Source organism: Salmo trutta, chromosome 27 (assembly GCF_901001165.1).
Source record: "Salmo trutta chromosome 27, fSalTru1.1, whole genome shotgun sequence".
Lineage (NCBI taxonomy): Eukaryota > Metazoa > Chordata > Actinopteri > Salmoniformes > Salmonidae > Salmo > Salmo trutta.
The window spans coordinates 28561681-28586362 of NC_042983.1; the positions used below are offsets into that span (position 1 = coordinate 28561681).

Genomic DNA, 24682 nt, shown 5'->3' on the forward strand with positions numbered 1-24682 from the left:
TCCTAGACTCACTCCAATTTGCATACCACACCAAAAGATCCACAGATGATGCCATCTCTATTGCACTCCACACTGCCCTTTCACACCTGGACAAAAGGAACACCTATGTGAGAATGCTATTCATTGACTACAGCTCAGTGTTCAACACCATAGTGCCCTCAAAGCTCATCACTAAGCTAAGGACCCTGGGACTAAACACATCCATCTGCAACTGGATCCTGGACTTCCTGATGTGCCACCCTCAGGTGGTAAGGGTAGGTAACAACACATCCGCCATGCTGATCCTCAAAACGGGGGCCCCTCAGGGGTGCGTGCTCAGTCCCCTCCTGTACTCCCTGTTCACTCATGACTGCACGGCCAGGCACGACTCCAACACCATCATTAAGTTTGTTGATGACACAACAGTGGTAGGCCTGATCACCGACAACGATGAGACAGCCTATAGGGAGGAGGTCAGAGACCTGACCATGTGGTGCAAGGACAACAACCTCTCCCTCAACGTGATCAAGACAAAGGAGATGATTGTGGACTACAGGAAAAGGAGGACCGAACACGCCCCCATTCTCATCGACAGGGCTGTAGTGGAGCAGGTTGAGAGCTTCAAGTTCCTTAGTGTCCACATCACCCTCAAACTAATATGGTCCAAGCACACCAAGACAGTCGTGAAGAGGGCACGACAAAACCTATTCCCCCTCAGGAGACTGAAAAGATTTGGCATGGGTCCTCAGATCCTCAAAAAGTTTTACAGCTGCACCATCGAGAGCATCCTGACGGGTTGCATCACCACCTGGTATGGCAACTGCTCCGCCTCCGACCGCAAGGCACTACAGAGGGTAGTGCGTATGGCCCAGTACATCACAGGAGCCACGCTTCCTCTATACCAGGTGGTGTCAGAGGAAGGCCTTAAAAATGGTCAAAGACTCCAGCCACCCTAGTCATAGACTGTTCTCTCTGCTCCCGCACGGCAAGTGGTCCTGGAGCGCCAAGTCTAGGTCCAAGAGGCTTCTAAACAGCTTCTACCCCCAAGCCATAAGACTCATGAACAGCTAATCAAATGGTTACCCAGACTATTTCCATTGACCAACCCCCCACCCCCACGCTGCTGCTACTCTCTGTTATTATCTATGCATAGCCACTTTAATAACTCTACCTACATGTACATAATTACCTCAATTACCTTGACACCGGTGCCCCCCGCACATTGACACATAGACTCTGTACCGGTACCCCCTCTATATAGCCCCGCAATTGTTATTCACTGCTGCTCTTTAATGATTTGTTATTCTTATATCTTACTTTTTAGGGCATTTCTTATAACTGCATTGTTGGTTAAGGGCTTATAAGTAAGCATTTCACTGTAAGGTCTACACCTGTTTTATTCGGCGCATGTGACAAATAAAATTTGATTTGAAAATTTCTGTCTGTCTTGCTGATTATGAGTCAGTCAGTACGTCCGTCCGTCCATCCGTCTCTGTCTGTCTGTCTGTCTGTCTGTCTGTCTGTCTGTCTGTCTGTCTGTCTGTCTGTCTGTCTGTCTGTCTGTCTGTCTAGTAGTGTCCTGGGTCGGGATCAAACTGACCTTAAGTCAGCACATGGTCTGGGGCTCAGGGGTCACAGAGGTCATGGTCATTAAGAACCCCAGTTAGACCCTCTCTGACTCAGGCTTTGAGGGGGGAGTGGGACGTCCCTTCCTGGGTAAGAGGTACAAGACAGCCCCATACAGCTTAGACAGCAGACGCAACTCCCGAGTAGTCATCATCTTTCTGCGCTAATCCCATTATGACACTGCACACACAGATCACATACACACACACTTCATAAACACTGCTGATCAGACCAATTAAGTCCTAGCCGTAAACCAATCAGACACACAAGACATACATACCTATGGACACATTCATTAGCACACACATTGAAACACCTGTCATCCTATTGCAGCTGCAACACAGAACAGTGTGTGTACATCTGTTTATGCGTGTTTGTCTCCACCGAAAATGAAAACGGATGTCGTAGGTAAGACATACTTTTGGACATTGCCTTTTGCCCTAAATTACTACATTAATATCAGAAGCTTAGGTTAGAACGTTAGAAGATTAACCCTTACAGTCATTTCTCTGTGTACTTTGCAGCTTTTCTGTTATTGCTCTACAGCTTGTGAATGGATCCTTGGTCGTGTTCATAGGGCACATGTTTAACAAAAACGTATGTTCCTTATTGGACAAATCCAGGTAGTCCCTCCGATTTTCAGTCCGTTTTGTTCCTTATACCTCAGTTTTCGGTCCCTTTTTTTGTTGTTGGTGGGACTATACTCAGGGTCACCAAAGTTATGTGTCATTTCTGTTTTCTATGTTTCTGGCAAAATCTGAAGAATTGATTATTGTAGATTTGAGGAATATTACTATTTCATAAACCAAAAATAGGATGATTATTTTTTTTTTAGGGGTGGATCAGCTTAATAGTGCAGAAAGATTGTTGCTTCCATCAATGTAATTGTCTGCATCATTTCCAATCCCCCATATATTTTGGGGGTAAATATATATATCCATACACACATGCATACAAATACACATATATACATACACATACCTATAGAGACATACATACTTTTAAAAATAATATACCTTTATTATTATTCCCCGCAAACCCTACCACCGATCCCCCAATTGGAGTAAACTAATAAACACTTTGGCTTTTACCTTCAATTTATTCATCTTATACACATTTTACAGACACAGTCTATTTTACAATAGTTATTTTTTGTTTGTTTTTAGTCCTTCCTCAATTTCTGATGTCCATCCAGTTTGATTTTTATTTGTAACTGTGCTATATCACAAACGTTCTGAACCTATATATATTTTACAGACCCCGTATGTTTTACATTGTTTATCTTGTTATTAGTCCCACCCTTCAGCTCCATTCAACCCCTCCCATCTATCTCTCAACATCATCCATTTCAGATTTCTATTTGCCATATATTTTTCAACTGTGCTGTGATGCTTCACAAAACAATTGAACATTTCTATTCTTATAGCTTCTACAGATTGTAAATTAAAAATAAATATTTTTGCTAAAATAATTATTATATTATTGATTGATTGACTATGGCTTTTCAAATCACCCAGTATTGCTATCTGCAGCACTAGTTCTAGACAAATGTTGCAATTCTTCAGACATTCCTGGACCTGTGACCAAAAACAAGCTACATATGGACAGTACCAAAATAAATGATCTAATGACTCTGCCTCCTCACAGCAAAATCTGTAGAGCTGGGAAGATTGTATCCCCCATATATATATATAACATTCTATTGGTTGCAAGAATTTTGTATAGTAATTTAAATTGAAAAATTCTACATTTTGAATCCGGCGTTGTTTTGCGTATCAATTCATAAACCATGTGCCATGGAATGGGTACATCGAAAATCTCTTCCCAACTATTTTGCAATTTATATGGCACAGCTGTCAGTTTTTTGGTCCTTAAATGAAATTGGTACATGTTTTTATTTATCACACTTTTCTTTAACCATTTATGTTCTTTAATGCAGGGCCGACATACACGTTCATTACTTTTTTCCCTTCTAGTTGCCTCTTCCATTTTTGTGGTAATGCTGCAATTAATTGGTTGTAATTTTGGGTAGAGCAGACATTTCCATATGTCTGTGTTAGCTGCGTGTGTGACATCACTCCACCAGTACTATTTATGATATCATTCACTAAAATTATACCTTTTTTAAAAATTTCTTCGAAAAATAGTTTTTTTAATCAATTACTGTATTTGAATTTAACCACAATATTTGTTGTATTATTTGTTCTGTCTTTTCAGGTGGATTAAACTGAAATTGCAACCAACTTTCTAAGGCTTGTTTAAAAAAATAAAGATATTTTGGAGATTATTTCCAAACAACCGAAAGTGGGCAGGTGTAATCTGAATAAAGGGAAAAAGGCCCTTCTTGAACATAGGATGAGACATTCGTACCAATTTACTAGAAAACCAGTTTGGATTTAAGTATAACTTTTGTATGACTGATGCCTTTAGTGAGAGGTCTAATGCTTTAATATTTAATAATTTCTGCCCTCCAAATTCATATTCGTTATATAAATAGGCCCTTTTAATTTTATCTGGCTTGCCGTTCCAAATAAAATTGAAAATTTTTTGTTAATATAATTTAAAAAGCAGGTCACTAGGTGTAGGCATAAGCAAATAGCTAAACTGTGATATGACTAAAGAGTTAATCAGGGTGATTTTTACACAAATAGACAGGTATTTTCCTTTCCATGGTAGCAAGATCTTATCTATTTTTGCCAACTTTCTATAAAAATTTATTGGAGTGAGATCATTTCTTTCTTTTGGGATTTGTATACCGAGTATGTCCACATCTCCGTCAGACCATTTAATTGGTAAACTACACGGTAATGTAAAATGTGCATTTTTTAGCGATCCAATACGTAATATTATCATAATTTGGTTTTAATCCAGAGGGGATAGCAAAGGATGATTATTTTTTTAAGAGAGATTTTTTTTCCCAGAGAGGATAGCATAGGATGATTTTTTTTGTCTAGTCTGTTTGTAGCCATTTTACCTGATTTCTGGGAGAATAGTGCAGTTGCAGGTGCAGAGAGGTTATTAGGGTCCTACTGCTTTGGATTAGCCAGCCAGTGTGCAGCGCAGGGAAACAGCGGGTGGGGAAGGAAATAATGTAGGATTAGATTGTGCGTCTAATCTCCTTATAGTGAGTGTGCATTCTCAGCAGATATGTGCCATCTATCTCTCTCTCTATATATCTATCATTTCTCTCTAGCTATCTGTCTATCTGTCACTATCCTTCTCCGTCTCGAACTACGTGGCCACACTGGTTACTGTGGTCACATGATGCTCCTAAAGGTTTCTGTGTGTGCCGATTTCAGACCTACAGTACACAGTTCAGTCCTATAGTACGTTACATGTACACTACGAGTGAGTGAGTGAGTGAGTGAGTGAGTGAGTGAGTGAGTGAGCGAGTGAGTGAATGAAGATACTTTGGTGATGCAAACCCACTACAATCCAGGGACCAGATCTAAGGACCCCTGCTCATCCTCACGACAAAATGTCTGTCACCTGTCATAACCACACCATAAAACACTGCTAAAATGAACAGGATGTCACAGAGTCCTGTTGACTGGAGAGGTTCCTTCTGATTGGGAGCACTGTTCCCTCTCACTGGGTCGTGTGATAGAAACACACACACACACAACCACGCACCCACCCTAATGAGCCCCCTGACAGTCGGGGGAACGTTGAGTGGCCATTAATACTGGTACAGTACAGGCAAGTGTGTGTGACACAATGAAATGGTTATGTAACCCAGGTGTGTGTGACACAATGAAATGGTTATGTAACCCAGGTGTGTGTGACACAATGAAATGGTTATGTAACCCAGGTGTGTGTGACACAATGAAATGGTTATGTAACCCAGGTGTGTGTGACACAATGAAATGGTTATGTAACCCAGGTGTGTGTGACACAATGAAATGGTTATGTAACCCAGGTGTGTGTGACACAATGAAATGGTTATGTAACCCAGGTGTGTGTGACACAATGAAACGGTTATGTAACCCAGGTGTGTGTGACACAATGAAACGGTTATGTAACCCAGGTGTGTGTGTGTTCCCATCTCTCTGTCGACAGCCCAAATCGAAGTTATACCGTGCAAAATCTGTGGAGACAAGTCATCAGGAATCCACTATGGAGTCATCACGTGTGAGGGCTGCAAAGTGAGTTCTCCACACAGCTCTGTAGTTCCCTCTGTCTGACTCTATCCCCATCATTCTCCTGTCATTTCTGTTTCATATCTCCATTTTTATTCCAGCGTCTGTGTTCTACTCTCCGTCAGCTCTTTTCTATTCTATTATTTTCTTCTCCTTATTTTCCAAATCATAGACTGACCGTTAACTGACTGCTGTGTTTGTGGTTGTCCTGTAGGGGTTCTTCAGACGAAGTCAGCAGAACAACGCTGCATACTCCTGCCCTCGCCAGAGGAACTGTCTGATCGACAGGACCAACCGAAACCGCTGCCAGCACTGCCGCTTACAGAAATGTCTTGCACTTGGAATGTCCAGAGATGGTGAGACCGCTTACACACACACACACACACACACACACACACACACACACACACACACACACACACACACACACACACACACACACACACTTGTAGACTCTTACTTACTTAAGATTGTCACCTACTCCCGAGTGGCACAGTGGTCTAAGGCACTGCTATGTGCTAGCTGTGCCACTAGAGATTATGGGTTCTCCCGGTTGGGTTGTGTTTCGGAGGACGCACGGCTCTCGACCTTCGCCTCTCCTGAGTCCGTACGGGAGTTGCAGCGATGAGACAAGACTGTAACTACCAATTGGATACCAAATTAGGGAGAAAAAGGGGTAAAAGTAAAAAATACAAAAAAATAAAAAATAAAGATTGTCACCTACACAATGTCTAAAGCCCAGGTGAAGCTGAGAGAGAAAATAAACACAATGTGACTAATAAACAACGTCTCTCCCTCCCTCCCTCTCTGTGCGTAGCGGTGAAGTTTGGCCGCATGTCCAAGAAGCAGCGTGACAGCCTGTACGCCGAGGTACAGAAGCACCAGCAGCGGATCCTGAATGAGCGGCAGCAGCAGACGTGTGAGGCCGAGGCCCTGGCGCGCGTCTACTCCTCCAGCCTGACCAACGGCCTCAGCACCCTCAACCACGAGATCGGAGGCACCTACGCCAACGGCCACGTCATCGAGCTCCCCAAGGGCCAGGTGAACGGTGGTGCCACAGGTGGCTACTACCATGGTATGGACTCCACCCAGCCCTCCCCGGACCAGTCAGGCCTGGACTTGGCGGGCATTAAGCACATCAAGCAGGAGCCGGTGTACGACCTGACCCCTGTGGCTAACCTGTTCAACTATAGCACCTACCAGGACAGTCAGCTGGCGCACAGCAATGTCAGCATGGGAGAGCTAGGTAACTAAGGGTTACGGTTAAGTTCATTCAAAGATTTCAAATTTGGCCGTCAGTGCCCCCTCGAAAACATGCATGATGACGTCTCTGAGTGAGTGTTGCATAGTGCAGGAAGATACCAGGCCTTAATTGATGATTTGAATAGGAGGGTGTCATGGTGAGGCTAAAGGAGTGTGAGTCAGTGTGATAAGCTGTGTGTGGGACAGGAGATCAAACAGGCTTAGGGAGAGAGGGAGGAAGAGAGAGAGAAAGAAAGAGAGAGGGAGGGAAGAAGAGAGAGAGAGAGCTGTCCATGCGTCATATTTAAGCTTAGCCCATCAATGCAAAAAAAAAACATTGAGAGTGCGGCCTGCCTTACTAAGGCTGTAATGTCAATTTAGTGGAACACAGTTTTACTAGTGCACTCCATATTTGAGTTGTCACACATCTACTCGGATGGAGGTATACAATACATTCCCTGATTCTTGTAAAGATCGGTTCTGCTGTTTTCTATACCCCGTTTCAATTAGCGCCAACATTCAGACAAAAAAAAAGAACATTTCTACAATACAGATTAAAATGATGCAACCTCGTCTCAAAGCCTGGTGGACGAGACCACATACAAAGTTGCGTGAAGACTGAAACTTTGGGAGGTTGAACAAAGCTAAATAAAAGTGCGATAATTGTCACTAAACTTATGATCGGTTCATCAGTTTCACGCTCCCATAGACAATGAATGGTAAACTACCATTTTGATCAAAGTGTGTGTCTGACTGTCTCTTCTCTGTCCTCTCCCTCCATAGATCGTATCGCCCAGAACATTATAAAGTCTCACCTGGAGACCTGTCAATACACAGCAGATGAACTGCAGCAGCTGGCCTGGCAAACACACTCCTACGATGACATCAAGATGTACCAGAGCAAAGTGAGTGTGTAACCAGTGTGTTCCTTGTGACCAGTGTGTGTCTGTGTGTTCCTTGTGACCAGTGTGTGTCTGTGTGTTCCTTGTGACCAGTGTGTGTCTGTGTGTTCCTTGTGACCAGTGTGTGTCTGTGTGTTCCTTGTGGCCAGTGTGTGTCTGTGTGTTCCTTGTGGCCAGTGTGTGTCTGTGTGTTCCTTGTGGCCAGCTGACCTTGCACTGCTCACTTACCTACAACTTCTGAGCACCCCCCCAACTCCATTGTCATCCAATGCATCTTTCCTCCCCTATACACCCCCCAACTCCATTGTCATCCAATGTCTCTTTCCTCCCGTATATTCACTATTGTGAGCGGACCAAGTCATTTGGTGTCACTCTAAAGTGGAAAGGTGGAATAAACGAGTCCAGAGTAGGTTTTCTTGATTCAACACAGTTCTCTATTGAGGGATTTCTGACAATACAAACACTTCAACACAGTCAATGAGAATCTCCAAAGGAACAACATACATCTTCTTTAGAGGACACAGGATCACATTACGATTATCTTCAAACTATAACAACAATCACATATTCATCACCGTCTTAATGGCTCTTCATGGATAGCACCTCTCTCTCCGTAGCCATTCTCCAAAGATAGTTTATCTTCCCTCTTCTTGCTGGTTCCATCCTCTCTCTTGTGGGGGAAAGAGAATATCTCATTAGTACCGTAAGCTGTGCTTAATTGACTCTGGTTACCTGGTCTCACATGCCTTGTTGGGCTACTATCCGTGAGCCCAGCCTGCCCTCTGGTGGTCCTTCCACATACCTCCCCCCTCAGGACCGGACCGGAGGGTCGGGCGCCAGACGCACCGTATTGGTCGCGTCGGGACAGCGCGTCTGCATTCCCGTTCCTCGATCCGGCCCTGTGGATGACATGGAAAGAGAACGGTTGTAAAGCAAGAAACCATCTGGCTATTCGGTTGTTATTGTTTCTCTTACCAGCCATCCACGTGAGGGGCGCATGGTCCGTAACTAATGCAAACCTCCGACCCAGTAGGTAGTACCGGAGATAATCGAGGGCCCACTTAATGGCTAGGGCCTCTTTCTCTATGGTAGCATATCTCTGTTCCCGATCGCTGAGCTTTCTACTTATAAAGAGAAGCGGCCTCTCTGCTTCGCCTTCACCCTGAACTAGTACGGCCCCGAGCCCCGTATCCGAGGCGTCTACCTGTACAATGAACTCTTGTGAGAAGTCCGGAGCCTGTAGGACGGGATCAGAACACAGGCCCTCTTTTAGCAATTGAAAGGCCTCCTCCGCCTCATCTTTCCACTCTACCCGGTTTGGCAAGTTTTTCTTGATGAGGTTTGTGAGGGGGATGGCAATGGTTGCATATCCAGGGATAAAACGGCAATAATATCCCGTTATCCCTAAGAAGGCCCGAACGTCCCGCTTGGTCTGGGGTCGAGGCCAGTCCCGAATTGCCCTGGTCTTCTCTGCCTGTGGGCGTATTTTCCCATTCCCCACGGTGTACCCCAGGTATTCCGCTTCGGACAGACCCAGGCAGCATTTTTTTGGATTGGCCGTCAACCCTGTGGCTTCCAGACTCATGAGCACCGCCCGTAGTCGTAGGAGGTGACTATCCCAGTCCTCGCTGTGGATGACCACATCGTCTATGTATGCCGCTGCGTACTCTTGATGGGGCCGTAGAATGGCATCCATGAGGCGTTGGAAAGTTGCAGCAGCACCATGCAGTCCGAAGGGCATCCTCACATACTGAAAGAGCCCCTCCGGTGTGGCGAAGGCAGTCTTTGGGCGGTCCTCTGGAGCCACCGGCACTTGCCAATATCCCTTCGTCAAATCCAGGGTGGTGATGAACTTGGCCTTTCCTAAGCGCTCCAAGAGTTCATCCACGCGGGGCCTGGGATATGCGTCGAATGTAGAGATTGCATTCACGCTCCTAAAGTCGTTGCAGAGTCTTATACTACCATCGGGTTTGGGGACCAGGACTATGGGACTGGACCACTCACTTGTCGATGGCTCGATCACACCCATCCTCAGCATCTCCCTTACCTCGTTCTTGACGATGACTCGGCGGGCCTCAGGAATCCTGTACGGATGGATATGCACCTTCTTGCCGGGTTCAGTGTGGATATGGTGGAACAAGACATCTGTTTGTCCTGGGAATGGAGAGAATACCCGGCCGAAGTGAATAATCAGCTTGTCTAGCTGTCTCGACTGTTCCGGCAAGAGAGTTTGGCCATGGCGCACCTGTGGTAGAACCTCTTCTTTTCCTTGGCCCTCCATGGCCATCAAAGCCACCTCCTCCTCTCTTCCATGGTACTTCTTCAACAGGTTTATGTGATAGAGTTGGACCTTCTTCCTCCTGTCGGGTTTTTTCTTCTTTCCTGTCCCCCTTCTTCCCATGCATAACGTCATCTGCCGCAGCTTTTTATATAGAGGACAGTCTCTCCCTATCAATAATGGCACCTTCAGCTGGGGTACTTTCCCTGCCCTGACTGTACACCTTCCTTTCGGAGTGAGAATAGACAGATTCACGGTGGGGTAATAGTGGGTGTCTCCATGGATACAGGACACGGCTACTTTGTCTGGTAGCAGTGTTGCTGAAGTCACCATCCGCTCCTCTACTAACGTAACCATACTTCCCGAGTCGAGAATGGCTACCACATCTTGTCCTTCTACTCGAACCGGAATCTCTGGGGCTGGGGCTATTTCTGTTAACCAACAGTGTTGATCATGTCCTCTCGAACCGGGATGCGTGGGGATGGGCAGCGATGACTCCGTGACCATGGACTCGTCCTTGCTAGGACATTGTGAGGCATAATGGTCTGGAGACTGACATTTAAAACACCGACCCTGCTGTGTGGGGGATGACTTCTCCCACCTCCGGAGGGGGTTTGGAGGTTTCGGTGGCGGACGTGCCGGGGCGAGTCGTGGTACGGGATTTGCAGAATCCTTCCGTTCCTTCTTGTCCTCTTTTAACAACTCCCCTGTAGATCGGTATGTTTCCACCGCCTGGGCTATGTCGTCGGCTGACAACGGGTTGGTTTGACCCACAACCCTTTTTAAGTCACTGGGTAATTCCCTCAATATCTTGTCCACAACGAGGGTCTCAATTACATGTCCTACTCCCTTTCCGGGTTCCAGCCACTGTTTCATCAGTCGTATTAGAGCGAAGATCTGGGCACGGACGGGTTGGTCAGTCATATAGGTCCACTGATGGAACTTTACAGCTCTATCTCTGGCAGTCAGCTGGTACCGGGACAGGATCTCGGTTTTTAGTCGCCCATAGTCCGCAGCTTCGCCGGAATCCAGGTCAAAATAGGCTTCCTGGGCCACCCCGGTCAAAAGAGGGGCTAATGCGCTCGCCCATTCTGTGGGCGGCCACTCTTCCAAGGTGGCCGTCCTTTCGAAGGTCATGAGGAAGGCCTCGATATCATCCTCCTTGGAGAGACGAGGTAAGATGGCATGAGCAGCCGCTCTAGGCTTCACTCTAGGTTCTTCTCGCCCACTCAGCTGTCGTTGCAGGAGTTCTATGGTTGTCTGCTGTGCCGTGATCAACTGTTGTAGTAGGGCGTTGTCCATCGTTCTTGAATGGTTCCTCTGTCTACTGGAAGAATCTTGATTTACTCACTTATCCTTGTGTCACTCGTCCACCTAGTGCCCACATTCTCCACCAATGTGAGCGGACCAAGTCATTTGGTGTCACTCTAAAGTGGAAAGGTGGAATAAACGAGTCCAGAGTAGGTTTTCTTGATTCAACACAGTTCTCTATTGAGGGATTTCTGACAATACAAACACTTCAACACAGTCAATGAGAATCTCCAAAGGAACAACATACATCTTCTTTAGAGGACACAGGATCACATTACGATTATCTTCAAACTATAACAACAATCACATATTCATCACCGTCTTAATGGCTCTTCATGGATAGCACCTCTCTCTCCGTAGCCATTCTCCAAAGATAGTTTATCTTCCCTCTTCTTGCTGGTTCCATCCTCTCTCTTGTAGGGGAAAGAGAATATCTCATTAGTACCGTCAGCTGTGCTTAATTGACTCTGGTTACCTGGTCTCACATGCCTTGTTGGGCTACTATCCGTGAGCCCAGCCTGCCCTCTGGTGGTCCTTCCACACTATTTAAATCTCTTCCCTCTCCTATATTCACTATTTAAATGTCTCTTTCCTCCCCTATATTCACTATTTAAATCTCTTCCCTCTCCTATATTCACTATTTAAAACTCTTCCCTCTCCTATATTCACTATTTAAACCTCTCCCCTCTCCTATATTCACTATTTAAACCTCTCCCCTCTCCTATATTCACTATTTAAACCTCTCCCCTCTCCTATATTCACTATTTAAACCTCTCCCCTCTCCTATATTTATTTAAACCTCTCCCCTCTCCTATATTCACTATTTAAACCTCTCCCCTCTCCTATATTCACTATTTAAACCTCTCCCCTCTCCTATATTTATTTAAACCTCTCCCCTCTCCTATATTCACTATTTAAATCTCTTCCCTCCCCTATATTCACTATTTAAATCTCTTCCCTCTCCTATATTCACTATTTAAAACTCTTCCCTCTCCTATATTCACTATTTAAACCTCTCCCCTCTCCTATATTCACTATTTAAACCTCTCCCCTCTCCTATATTCACTATTTAAACCTCTCCCCTCTCCTATATTTATTTAAACCTCTCCCCTCTCCTATATTTATTTAAACCTCTCCCCTCTCCTATATTCACTATTTAAACCTCTCCCCTCTCCTATATTCACTATTTAAACCTCTCCCCTCTCCTATATTTATTTAAACCTCTCCCCTCTCCTATATTTATTTAAACCTCTCCCCTCTCCTATATTCACTATTTAAACCTCTCCCCTCTCCTATATTCACAATTTAAACCTCTCCCCTCTCCTATATTTATTTAAACCTCTCCTCTCCCCTCTCCTATATTTATTTAAACCTCTCCCCTCTCCTATATTCACTATTTAAACCTCTCCCCTCTCCTATATTCACTATTTAAACCTCTCCCCTCTCCTATATTTATTTAAACCTCTCCCCTCTCCTATATTCACTATTTAAACCTCTCCCCTCTCCTATATTCACTATTTAAACCTCTCCCCTCTCCTATATTCACTATTTAAACCTCTCCCCTCTCCTATATTCACTATTTAAACCTCTCCCCTCTCCTATATTTATTTAAACCTCTCCCCTCTCCTATATTCACTATTTAAACCTCTCCCCTCTCCTATATTCACTATTTAAACCTCTCCCCTCTCCTATAGTCACAATTTAAATGTCTCTTTCCTCCACTATATTGACTATTTAAATCTCTTCACTCTCCTATAATCACTATTGAAATGTTTCTTTCCTACCCTATATTCACTATTTAAATCTCTTCCCTCTCCTATATTCACTATTTAAATCTCTTTCCTCTCCTATATTCAGTATTTCAATGTCTCTTTCCTCCACTATATTCACTATTTAAATCTCTTCCCTCTCCTATATTCACTATTTAAATATCCCTTCCCTCCCGTATATTAACTATTTAAATGTCTTATTCCTCCTGTATATTCAGCATTTAAATCTCTTCCCTCTCCTATATTCACTATTTAAATATCCCTTCCCTCCCGTATATTAACTATTTAAATGTCTTATTCCTCCTGTATATTCAGCATTTAAATCTCTTCCCTCTCCTATATTCACTATTTAAATCTCTTTCCTCTCCTATATTCACTATTTAAATGTCTCTTTCCTCCCCTATATTCACTATTTAAATGTCTCTTCCCTCCCCTATATTCACTATTTAAATCTTGTCCCTCTCCTATATTCACTATTTAAATGTTTCTTTCTTACCCTATATTCACTATTTAAATGTCTCTTTCCTACCCTATATTCACTATTTAAATGTCTCTTTCCTACCCTATATTCACTATTTAAATGTCTCTTTCCTACCCTATATTCACTATTTAAATGTCTCTTTCCTACCCTATATTCACTATTTAAATGTCTCTTTCCTACCCTATATTCACTATTTAAATGTCTCTTTCCTACCCTATATTCACGATGCAAATGTCTCTTCCCTCCCCTATATTCACTATTTAAATCTTTTTTTTTTAGTATCTCACCTCCCACATTTTCTCTTTTCTTTCTCAAGTTCTCTTTCTCTGCTCGTTTCTCCTTCTTCTGTTTCTCTCTCTCGCTCCTCCTCTGTGCCTGTGTGTGTGTGTGTGTGTGTGTGTGTGTGTGTGTGTGTGTGTGTGTGTGTGTGTGTGTGTGTGTGTGGGAGTCTATGTAACAGAGCAGTAGTTCCTTTACCACTGTGACCTCTCTCATTCCTCTGTGTCTAATGGATTATGGGTCATTACAGAAGAACCCTTTGAAATATTCTCCATGGAGATTCATCTTTCAGCTAGAAACTATAGAACACACAAAGACAATTTGCTGATATTGTACTTTGGATATTCCGAGTAGCGATGGAGCTGACTATTTTACAAGTATTCATTTTATAAAAATTCCTGTCTTTGTAGTGTACTTCATTGAACAGCACAAAGGGATGACCCAAATTACCCAAATACAACTCTTCTGCATGTCTTGTTGTGTGCACAGTCCTATGGCATGAACATGTGGGTGAAATACTGTTTGTATTTGCACAAGTGCTATAGTAGTGTTTCAAAATTGTGTTTATGATATGTACACAGCTGTCATAACACACGTGTTGATTTGTCTGTGGAGATGTCCCTACCTCCTTACTTCATTTGCACACACTGTATACAGATTTTTCTATTGTGTTATTGACTGTATGTTTGTTTATTCCATGTGTAACTCTGTGGTGTTGTTTTTGTCGCACTGCTTTGCTTTATCTTGGCCAGGTCGCAGTTGTAAATGAGAACTTGTTCTCAACTGGCCTACCTGGTTAAATAAAGGGGAAATAAAAATAAAAACATACCAAAGTGTGTGTTTCTTTGCAGACGCGAGACGTGCTGTGGCAGCAGTGTGCCATCCAGATCACCCATTCCATCCAGTATGTGGTGGAGTTTGCCAAGCGCATCTCAGGCTTCATGGAGCTTTGCCAGAACGACCAGATCCTCCTGCTCAAGTCAGGTGACCTCACCCTGCTTGCCCATTGGAAACAAGTCTCCTGGTTGAAACAGAGTTGTTTCCACCTCCTTTCAACAAAAACATACAACAAATGGTGACAAGACGATATTGTATCAATGTGGGAAAAGGTATTATATTTGCAAAAAGACTTTAACATCTTTCTCTGTCTCTCTCTAGGTTGTCTGGAGGTGGTCCTGGTTAGAATGTGTCGGGCGTTTAACCCTCTCAACAACACAGTGCTGTTTGAGGGGAAGTACGGGGGCATGCAGATGTTCAAAGCACTAGGTAAGGCACTGCTGCTAGTGATACTGTACCGCCTACATCTACGGCCATCTAAGTAGCATGATGTACTACAGTACCCATAATGCTCTGGACAAGATATTCGGTAGTCTCTGACCTTGAACTCTGATTTGTTACATATTACATTCACAGAAGTAACAGAATTGCATACATAACTGTAGTAGAATGGGAAACACTTCAGTTAATACTGCAGTAGACATTGGGTTTGTATGAGTGTTTCCGTTCGCTGTATTCTTATTTTACATGAGATTACAGTATAACTATGAGACTACAGTATAACTATGAGACTACAACATAACTATGAGATTACAGTATAACTATGAGACTACAGTATAACTATGAGACTACAACATAACTATGAGATTACAGTATAACTATGAGACTACAACATAACTATGAGACTACAACATAACTATGAGACTACAGTATAACTATGAGACTACAACATAACTATGAGATTACAGTATAAATATGAGACTACAGTATAACTATGAGACTACAACATAACTATGAGATTACAGTATAACTATGAGACTACAGTATAACTATGAGACTATAACATAACTATGAGACTACAGTATAACTATGAGACTACAGCATAACTATAAGACTACAGTATAACTATGAGACTACAACATAACTATGAGACTACAACATAACTATGAGACTACAGTATAACTATGAGATTACAGTATAACTATGAGACTACAACATAACTATGAGACTACAGTATAACTATGAGACTACAGTATAACTATGAGACTACAGCATAACTATGAGATTACAGTATAACTATGAGACTACAGTATAACTATGAGACTACAACATAACTATGAGACTACAGTATAACTATGAGACTACAGTATAACTATGAGATTACAGTATAACTATGAGACTACAGTATAACTATGAGACTACAGTATAACTATGAGACTACAACATAACTATAAGACTACAGTATAACTATGAGACTACAGCATAACTATAAGACTACAGTATAACTATGAGACTACAACATAACTATGAGACTACAGCATAACTATGAGACTACAGTATAACTATGAGACTACAGTATAACTATGAGACTACAGTATAACTATGAGACTACAACATAACTATGAGACTACAGTATAACTATGAGACTACAGCATAACTATAAGACTACAGTATAACTATGAGACTACAGTATAACTATGAGACTACAGCATAACTATGAGACTACAACATAACTATGAGACTACAACATAACTATGAGACTACAGCATAACTATGAGACTACAGTATAACTATGAGACTACAGTATAACTATGAGACTACAGTATAACTATGAGACTACAACATAACTATGAGACCACAGTATAACTATGAGACTACAACATAACTATGAGACTACAGTATAACTATGAGACTACAGTATAACTATGAGACTACAACATAACTATGAGACTACAGTATAGCTATGAGACTACAGTATAACTATGAGACTACAGTATAACTATGAGACTACAACATAAATATGAGACTACAGTATAACTGTGAGACTACAGTATAACTATGAGACTACAGTATAACTATGAGACTACAACATAACTATGAGACTACAGTATAACAATGAGACTACAGTATAACTATGAGACTACAGTATAACTATGAGACTACAACATAACTATGAGACTACAGTATAACTATGAGACTACAGCATAACTATGAGACTACAGTATAACTGTGAGACTACAGTATAACTATGAGACTACAGCATAACTATGAGATTACAGTATAACTATGAGACTACAGTATAACTATGAGACTACAGTATAAATATGAGACATCAGTATAACTAGGATACCACAGTATAACTATGAGACTACAACATAACTATGAGACTACAGTATAACTATGAGACTACAGTATAACTATGAGACTACAGTATAACTATGAGGCTACAGTATAACTATGAGACTACAACATAACTATGAGACTACAGTATAACTATGAGACTACAGTATAACTATGAGACTACAGCATAACTATGAGACTACAACATAACTATGAGACTACAGCATAACTATGAGACTACAGTATAACTATGAGACTACAACATAACTATGAGACTACAACATAACTATGAGACTACAGTATAACTATGAGATTACAACATAACTATGAGACTACAGTATAACTATGAGACTACAACATAACTATGAGACTACAACATAACTATGAGACTGTTATTTGATAGTTTCATGTGTACAGAATTTGTAAAATGGATATCATAAGGTGAATGTACCAATTTGTAAGTCGCTCTGGATAAGACCGTCTGCTAAATGACTTAAATGTAAATGTAAATTAGACTACAGTATAACTATGAGACTACAGTATAACTATGAGACTACAGTATAACTATGAGACTTCAACATAACTGAGACTACAACATAACTATGAGACTACAACATAACTATGAGATTACAGTATAACTATGAGACTACAACATAACTATGAGACTACAGTATAACTATGAGACTACAACATAACTATGAGACTACAGTATAACTATGAGACTACAACATAACTATGAGACTACAGTATAACTATGAGACTACAACATAACTATGAGACTACAGCATAACTATGAGACTACAGCATAACTATGAGACTACAGTATAACTATGAGACTACAGTATAACTATGAAACTACAACATAACTATGAGACTACAGTATAACTATGAGACTACAGCATGTTATTCTATATTGACCGCCTCGTTATTAACTCTCACAGGCTGTGACGACCTGGTCAGCGCTGTGTTTGACTTTGCCAAGAGTCTGTGCTCTCTGCAGCTCACTGAGGAGGAGATCGCTCTGTTCTCCGCAGCAGTGCTCATCTCCACAGGTTAGTACAGACCACTCACAACCAGTTACCTTCTGCTGCCACCTACAGGCAGACCTTACTGAGGCACTGCCTGGATGGAGAATGCTGCTGTCAACACAGTGATTGACATGTGCTGCATTAGTGAAGCTGTCTTTATTATAAGTAAGACAGACACAGTGACTGACGTGATGTTGGTGTGTGTTCCTCTGTCAGACCGTCCATGGCTGATGGAGCCCAGGAAGGTGCAAAAGCTCCAGGAGAAGATCTACTTTGCGCTGCAGCACATCATGCAGAAGAACCACATGGACGAGGACGCGCTGGCTAAGGTAGGGTGCATCACAGCGGCGCATCACCGTGCCTCATACAGTACAGCTGTTGTGGGGCTTCACATTGGCATCAAAGGGCGTCACACCTAGGCACTGTTCGATGGCAGTGTATTTCAAACAACCCTTTTCACTTTAGCTGCAGTTTTCATGTACAGACTGAGACTTTAGTTAGGTTATGATCTGGACTTCTTGACCCATCACCCCTGACCTCTGACCCCTCTGTGTCCTCTGTAGCTGATTGGTCGGATACCCATGCTGTCGGCCGTGTGTACTCTCCACACAGAGGAGCTGCAGGCCTTCCAGCAGCTTCACCCCGAGACGGTGAACGTGCTCTTCCCCCCGCTCTACAAGGAGCTGTTCAATCCCGACCCCAATGCAGCGATCACCATGCCCAAGTGACTTCCTATGGTCCAACCTCAGAGAGTGGACCACAACGTGACCGCGGACGCATCATTAACGCAACGGCAAAGCCCGGACCCCAGGCCCGGACCATCCAGACACTTACAGCCGCAAACACTAGGAATGTCCAGCACTTATCCAACCCTCTTCACCGATACAGTCTAAAGAATGTATATAATGCACCCATGACCACGGGGCTCTTCAGAACTGACCAGAAATGTACAGACTTTAACTAGCTAATTTAAGCTGTCTTTTAACTGGGTAAGTCAATTTGTTTATCTTTGTTTTTTTTGGTTTTTTTTACATGAAATTGTGATATTGAAGATGGGGGAGGGATTCGTGTGATTCAGAAAAGCTATTGTAGATATTATTTAGTGAAGATCGGATTCCAGTATTACATCTTCTGTTAATATTTTAGTCTTAATTTAAAACTGTAGCAGCTCTATGTGGCTGATACCTTGTCTGTTTTGTTATTTGATAGTTTCATGTGTACAGAATTTGTAAAGTTAAAAAGAGAATTGTTAAAGAATATTGGGGTAAACCCGGGAGGTAATTTTGGTATGTCGAGAAAGCCTTGTCTGGGCTCTGATACGTGAAGAGGGTATTGCATCTTTCAGTTCGGAACTATCAAACTGTAAAAGAAGGATTTAAACAATTATGGCTACTTTTCAAGGTGAAGATATGTATATAAATATTATATTTTGCGTGAAAAAAAAGATTTTGTCAGGCTGCCATCCTGTCAATCATTTTCTGTCGCTGCAATAACTCCGTCCATCGAAGTTGGACTGCTATTGAACAATCAGATCAAATGAGAGATTAGTTGGGGGACCTCTACCGCCCAGCCCCCCTAAACCCACCACCACCTCTTACCACACCACCCACCTAGCTAAAATTAGTGTGTTGGTCTTGGTGTCTTTTCATGAGGGCATACAGTACCTAGTCAGTGAATAAGAAACCAAGCCACTTCCTGAACCTCTTCCTCTCTACATCCCCTCATCCCCCCATCACATTTTGCACAATCTACACCCGTGCTAATCACTGGGCTGCTTAAATAAAGAACTCTCTCTCGCTCTCTCTCTCTCGATATAAATTAAGTTTCACACTGCTTTTTCCTTATTCTTGCATTTCTCTCCTCAGCCTCATCATTCTAGAATGGTTAAGCACAGGGGGTAGTCATGATTAGCTAAAGTGGATACGCCAATATGTCCATTTTTTTGTTTAACTCGGCAAGTCAATTAAGAACATATTTGTATTAACAATGACGGCCTACCCCGGCAAAACCCTAACGACGCTGGGCCAAATGTGCGCCGCCCTATGGGACTCCCAATCACGGCCGGTTGTGATACAGCCTGGAATCGAACCAAATCAAATCAAATTGTATTTGTCACATGCGCCGAATACAACAGGTGTAGACCTTAACCAACGATGCAGTTTTAAGAAAATACCCCAAAAATTAAATTAAGAAAAAAGTAAGAGATAAGAAAAACGAATAATTAAAGAACAGCAGTGAATAACAATAGCGGGGCTATATAGAGGGGGTACCCATACAGAGTCAATGTGTCAATCTCTTTCCCAAACCCTTCCCATATGCAGTGAACACTATCATCCTCCATATACACAGAATATGAGCTTCTCCTAGTCATAGCGCCCCCCCGTACCCCATACCATATCCTGCCCACCCCTCCGCCAAAAAAGGAGTGTGAAGTTAGAGGTCAGTGGCTTGTTAAAGACAATCACTCGTGTCTCGATGCACTACACAGCATCTCTCTCAGGGAGCAACTCTTTTTCTATCTTTGCATAAAAAGAGTTTGAATATTTTTGAAAATGTAAGCGTTTTTTGGATATATAAATACGCTGGTGGCTCCCAGCGAAGGAACCTACCCAGACAAGGCTTTGGTGGTGTGTGTGTGTGTGTGTGTGTGTGTGTGTGTGTGTGTGTGTGAATGGATCTGTGTGTGTGTGTGTGTGTGTGTGTGTGTGTGTGTGTGTGTGTGTGTGTGTGTGTGTGTGTGTGCGTGTGTGTGTGTGTGTGTGTGTGTGTGTGTGTGTGTGTGTGTGTGTGTGAATGGATCTGTGTGTGTGTGTGTGTGTCTGTCTGCGTGTGAATGGATCTGTGTGTGGGGATAAATTCACTGTCCGGATGCATTTTGAGTCCATATAATGGGGAGAGCCTATTCTACAAAAGTCCCAGAAAATCATGTTCCTGCAATCATAAACCCACCTCGGTTCAAGATGTACTGGTTGTTTTACAATGAAGGAAGACCATAACTAAGCTGGCGTCCACCCATTCCATGCCTTTAGGACAGTGAATTCAACCCAACTTTGTTTTAATTTTCCAATGCAAGACTGTGAATCAGGGGTTTAGGGTAGGGTTGGTAATCTGAGTGACAAATAAACACTGTAAGGTACTGTAGCAATAATAACTGGAAAGCATTTACTACTGTCATGTTTGCATTGTACAATTATTTTAATTTTATTACTATTATTATTATTGTTGTTATTGCTATTATTACTACTATAATACTATTAGTCTATTGTTGTTCTGTTATCTTTGCATGCTGTTTCATGGCAATGAAACATTGGGGCTTTTAGGTTTTCTCATGCGATGCTGTGGTTCAGGGGTTGGGGATTATTTTTTATTCTGAATGTTATGGAGTATTGTGTTCAGTGTGAGGGACTGAATGCATCATGCACCTTTTACTCCATCAACAGAGACACCACAGAGCGCAGGCAAAAGGTGGTCCTTACCCTAACGAGACCACAAAGTGCACTGACATTTTATATACTTGGTCAAAAACATTTAATATACTTAGTCAAAAACACCTCCTTGGAGAACCTCTGTGTGTGTGTGTGTGTGTGTGTGTGTGTGTGTGTGTGTGTGTGTGTGTGTGTGTGTGTGTGTGTGTGTGTGTGTGTGTGTGTGTGTGTGTGTGTGTGTGTGTGTGTGTGTGTGTGTGTGTGTGTGTGTGTGTGTGTGTGTGTGGAGTGAGAGGCTGAAAGAGAGTGAATTAACAAATAGCAGGTTCTTTACTCTATTGACGCTTTGTAAACTTTCTTAATGCATTATACATGCGTGCAACTGGAGTAGTGTTAAACATGTTTTATTTATTCATTAGAATGTCTTTGCGTCCTATGATGAGAAAGTCAAGTACAGTAAGTGCAGCATCTGTGACCAAAACCCTTAAAAAAGGTACTTGGGGTACAAACACTTTTAAACGGACTAACTAAAACAAAAAAAGAAATGTTTTTTCAAGTGCCATAGTTAGAGAGGAGGAGCTGGATTAGCGAAATGGGAAATAGTTTCTTTACTGTGTGAGTTTACTTGAGAACCAATCAAAAAGGGGAATTTTGAGGCAAGTGTGTATTTGATTACATTGAATTATTTGTTTGTATGTTTGCATTTTTCACTTCGTGAGTCGGATCGAACCTCGGAACTTTGACACAGCTTTATGTCCCCGAAGCTTACATGTAGACCTCTGTGTGTGTGTGTGTGTGTGTGTGTGTGTGTGTGTGTGTGTGTGTGTGTGTGTGTGTGTGTGTGTGTCATAAATTAAGAGCTTTGATGATCCAGTTGTGTCGAAGTTCTGAGTTGTCCTGAGCTTTCTCAGTGTCTCCTCCTTCGAGATGTAAATAATCAAGTCAAGGTCTGAAGTGAGTTTTGTTAAATTCTATATTTTATCGCTTTTGTAGACATTTCTTTGTGGGAAGAAAAATAAAGGAAATTTTATGGATGTATTTCTGGCTCGTTCTTTTTCCATTGTTCTGCACACACACACACAAAGTGAATTGATTTTGTGTCGAGTTTTTGTGGACAAACAAACTGTCATTTTAAGGGTTCGATACTCTTCAGAACTGCTCTTTAAGTGAAGGACTATAGCAACAACAACAAAAAAGATGTGCTATCCATTGTGATAATTTGAATAATCTGAGTCTGAGCAGTGTGAATTCCAACCACCAAGAGACCAGATTTTGTTATTCTTGTATTAGCGTTTTCATTCTGAATTTAAGCCATAACATAAGCAATGCTCCAGTCCAGCTGTGTCAATGCTTAATTGTAGTTTTTTTAATGTAATCACTTGTTAACATAATCAGCATAACAATATATTTGAGCATTGCTAAATACGAAAATATGATTTCACACATGCACAACAGTGTTTGAAAACAGGAAAATATATATTGGTGAAATTGAGAGGGGATGTTTTGCTGAAAAACAAATCCCAGATTGTAGTTTTGACTCTGATTAATAATTTGTTCTAAATCAAGTTTTGTTTAAGATCCAGTTTTGAGTCCAGACTGAAGAACATGGTCCATGACTCTGAAGATGGTTTCCTTTCAAGGGTTTCAATATGTCACTTAAATACAGCTTTTCCTTGCTACGCTTGTAGTTCAGCTTTTAGCTGTGAATGTGTATAAGATTAAATAAACCAAACTAGGTTTGGTAAGAATATTATGTCAAGAGTATAACACTTGAAATACCCTAATAGTCTGAGGCCTTAATAAAAAAAAATACATTACGAAGCAGATATAAGCATGACATTTGGTACAAAAATTCCTCGGGTGATCTGAAAACATCCCAGAATGTCTGCCCGTTTGAAACTTAACTAGGAAGGTGAAATATTTTGAACATTCAAAATGGCTGCCATAATAGCTGGTATTTCACCATAAAAACTGTTATGCAACAGATAAAAACATGACAACTGGTATAAACATTCCTCAGATGATATGAAAAGATGGTAAAAGTGGTGCTCATTTCAAAATTAACCAGGAGTTAATTTAAACAGAACAGAGAACAAACAAATGATATCTTGGTGAATGGAAACACCTTCCTAGAATGCCCTCTGCATCATGTCTAATGATACATAACATTACAATAAGGCAAAGTGTTTGATTGATTAATAGGTTACCTGTGGTACAACAGACACTGTGGCGTCCCTCCACTATGCACTCCATAGGCGGAATGAATGCAAGACTACAGCATCTGGCTTGCTGCTGAGACTTCTGCAATGTAAACTGCTGTTACAACAAAAGCCCTACCAGACATCTAACACAAGATTTAGTCCACAGAGAGCTACACAATGTACACTATCCATTCAAACCAACCAAGTGAGTGCTTTCATTCCTGGTAGAAGTTACCTTTGTACACCTCTGGATCCGCTTAGCTTCCCCAGATCCTAACCATAACCATTTGGGGAGGAAAACACAAAACTGACATTAAATCAGTGTCTATGCTTTAAGGGCAACTTCATCCCACCTGAACCAGAGGTTAGGATGGCGTACTTCTGCTTCCGGATCAGAGGTTAGGATGGCGTACTTCTGCTTCCGGAAGAGAGGTTAGGATGGCGTACTTCTGCTTCCGGATCAGAGGTTAGGATGGCGTACTTCTGCTTCCGGATCAGAGGTTAGGATGGCGTACTTCTGCTTCCGGATCAGAGGTTAGGATGGCGTACTTCTGCTTCCGGATCAGAGGTTAGGATGGCGTACTTCTGCTTCCGGATCAGAGGTTAGGATGGCGTACTTCTGCTTCCGGATCAGAGGTTAGGATGGCGTACTTCTGCTTCCGGATCAGAGGTTAGGATGGCGTACTTCTGCTTCCGGATCAGAGGTTAGGATGGCATACTTCTGCTTCCGGATCAGAGGTTAGGATGGCGTACTTCTGCTTCCGGATCAGAGGTTACATCCTAGTCATGATCAATCCACTCTCCTTTTCAAAAGACCTGTGTTCTGTTTTCCCGTGGATGTCCGTGCTCCTCCTCAAATCTGACAACACAAACATCAATCAGCTACATGGCAGTTTATACAGTCA

At 42.1% G+C, this 24682-nt stretch overlaps 2 protein-coding genes across 2 annotated transcripts in view; one reads left to right on the plus strand and one right to left on the minus strand.

Annotated features, from left to right (window-relative positions):
- LOC115164812 (nuclear receptor ROR-beta) overlaps positions 1 to 20151 on the plus strand; it is a 42561-nt gene extending 22410 nt beyond the window's left edge. The window contains exons 2-10 of the mRNA XM_029717626.1: positions 5665 to 5750; positions 5959 to 6100; positions 6562 to 6990; positions 7770 to 7891; positions 14858 to 14990; positions 15165 to 15272; positions 18065 to 18175; positions 18368 to 18480; positions 18715 to 20151. Coding sequence (XP_029573486.1) covers positions 5665 to 5750; positions 5959 to 6100; positions 6562 to 6990; positions 7770 to 7891; positions 14858 to 14990; positions 15165 to 15272; positions 18065 to 18175; positions 18368 to 18480; positions 18715 to 18879 — 1409 coding nt within the window. The 3' untranslated portion in view covers positions 18880 to 20151. The remainder of the gene's footprint in view (positions 1 to 5664; positions 5751 to 5958; positions 6101 to 6561; positions 6991 to 7769; positions 7892 to 14857; positions 14991 to 15164; positions 15273 to 18064; positions 18176 to 18367; positions 18481 to 18714) is intronic.
- A 2380-nt stretch (positions 20152 to 22531) lies between these two features.
- LOC115164811 (transient receptor potential cation channel, subfamily M, member 6) overlaps positions 22532 to 24682 on the minus strand; it is a 54764-nt gene continuing 52613 nt past the window's right edge. Inside the window, exon 40 of the mRNA XM_029717625.1 lies at positions 22532 to 24636. Coding sequence (XP_029573485.1) covers positions 24551 to 24636 — 86 coding nt within the window. The 3' untranslated portion in view covers positions 22532 to 24550. The remainder of the gene's footprint in view (positions 24637 to 24682) is intronic.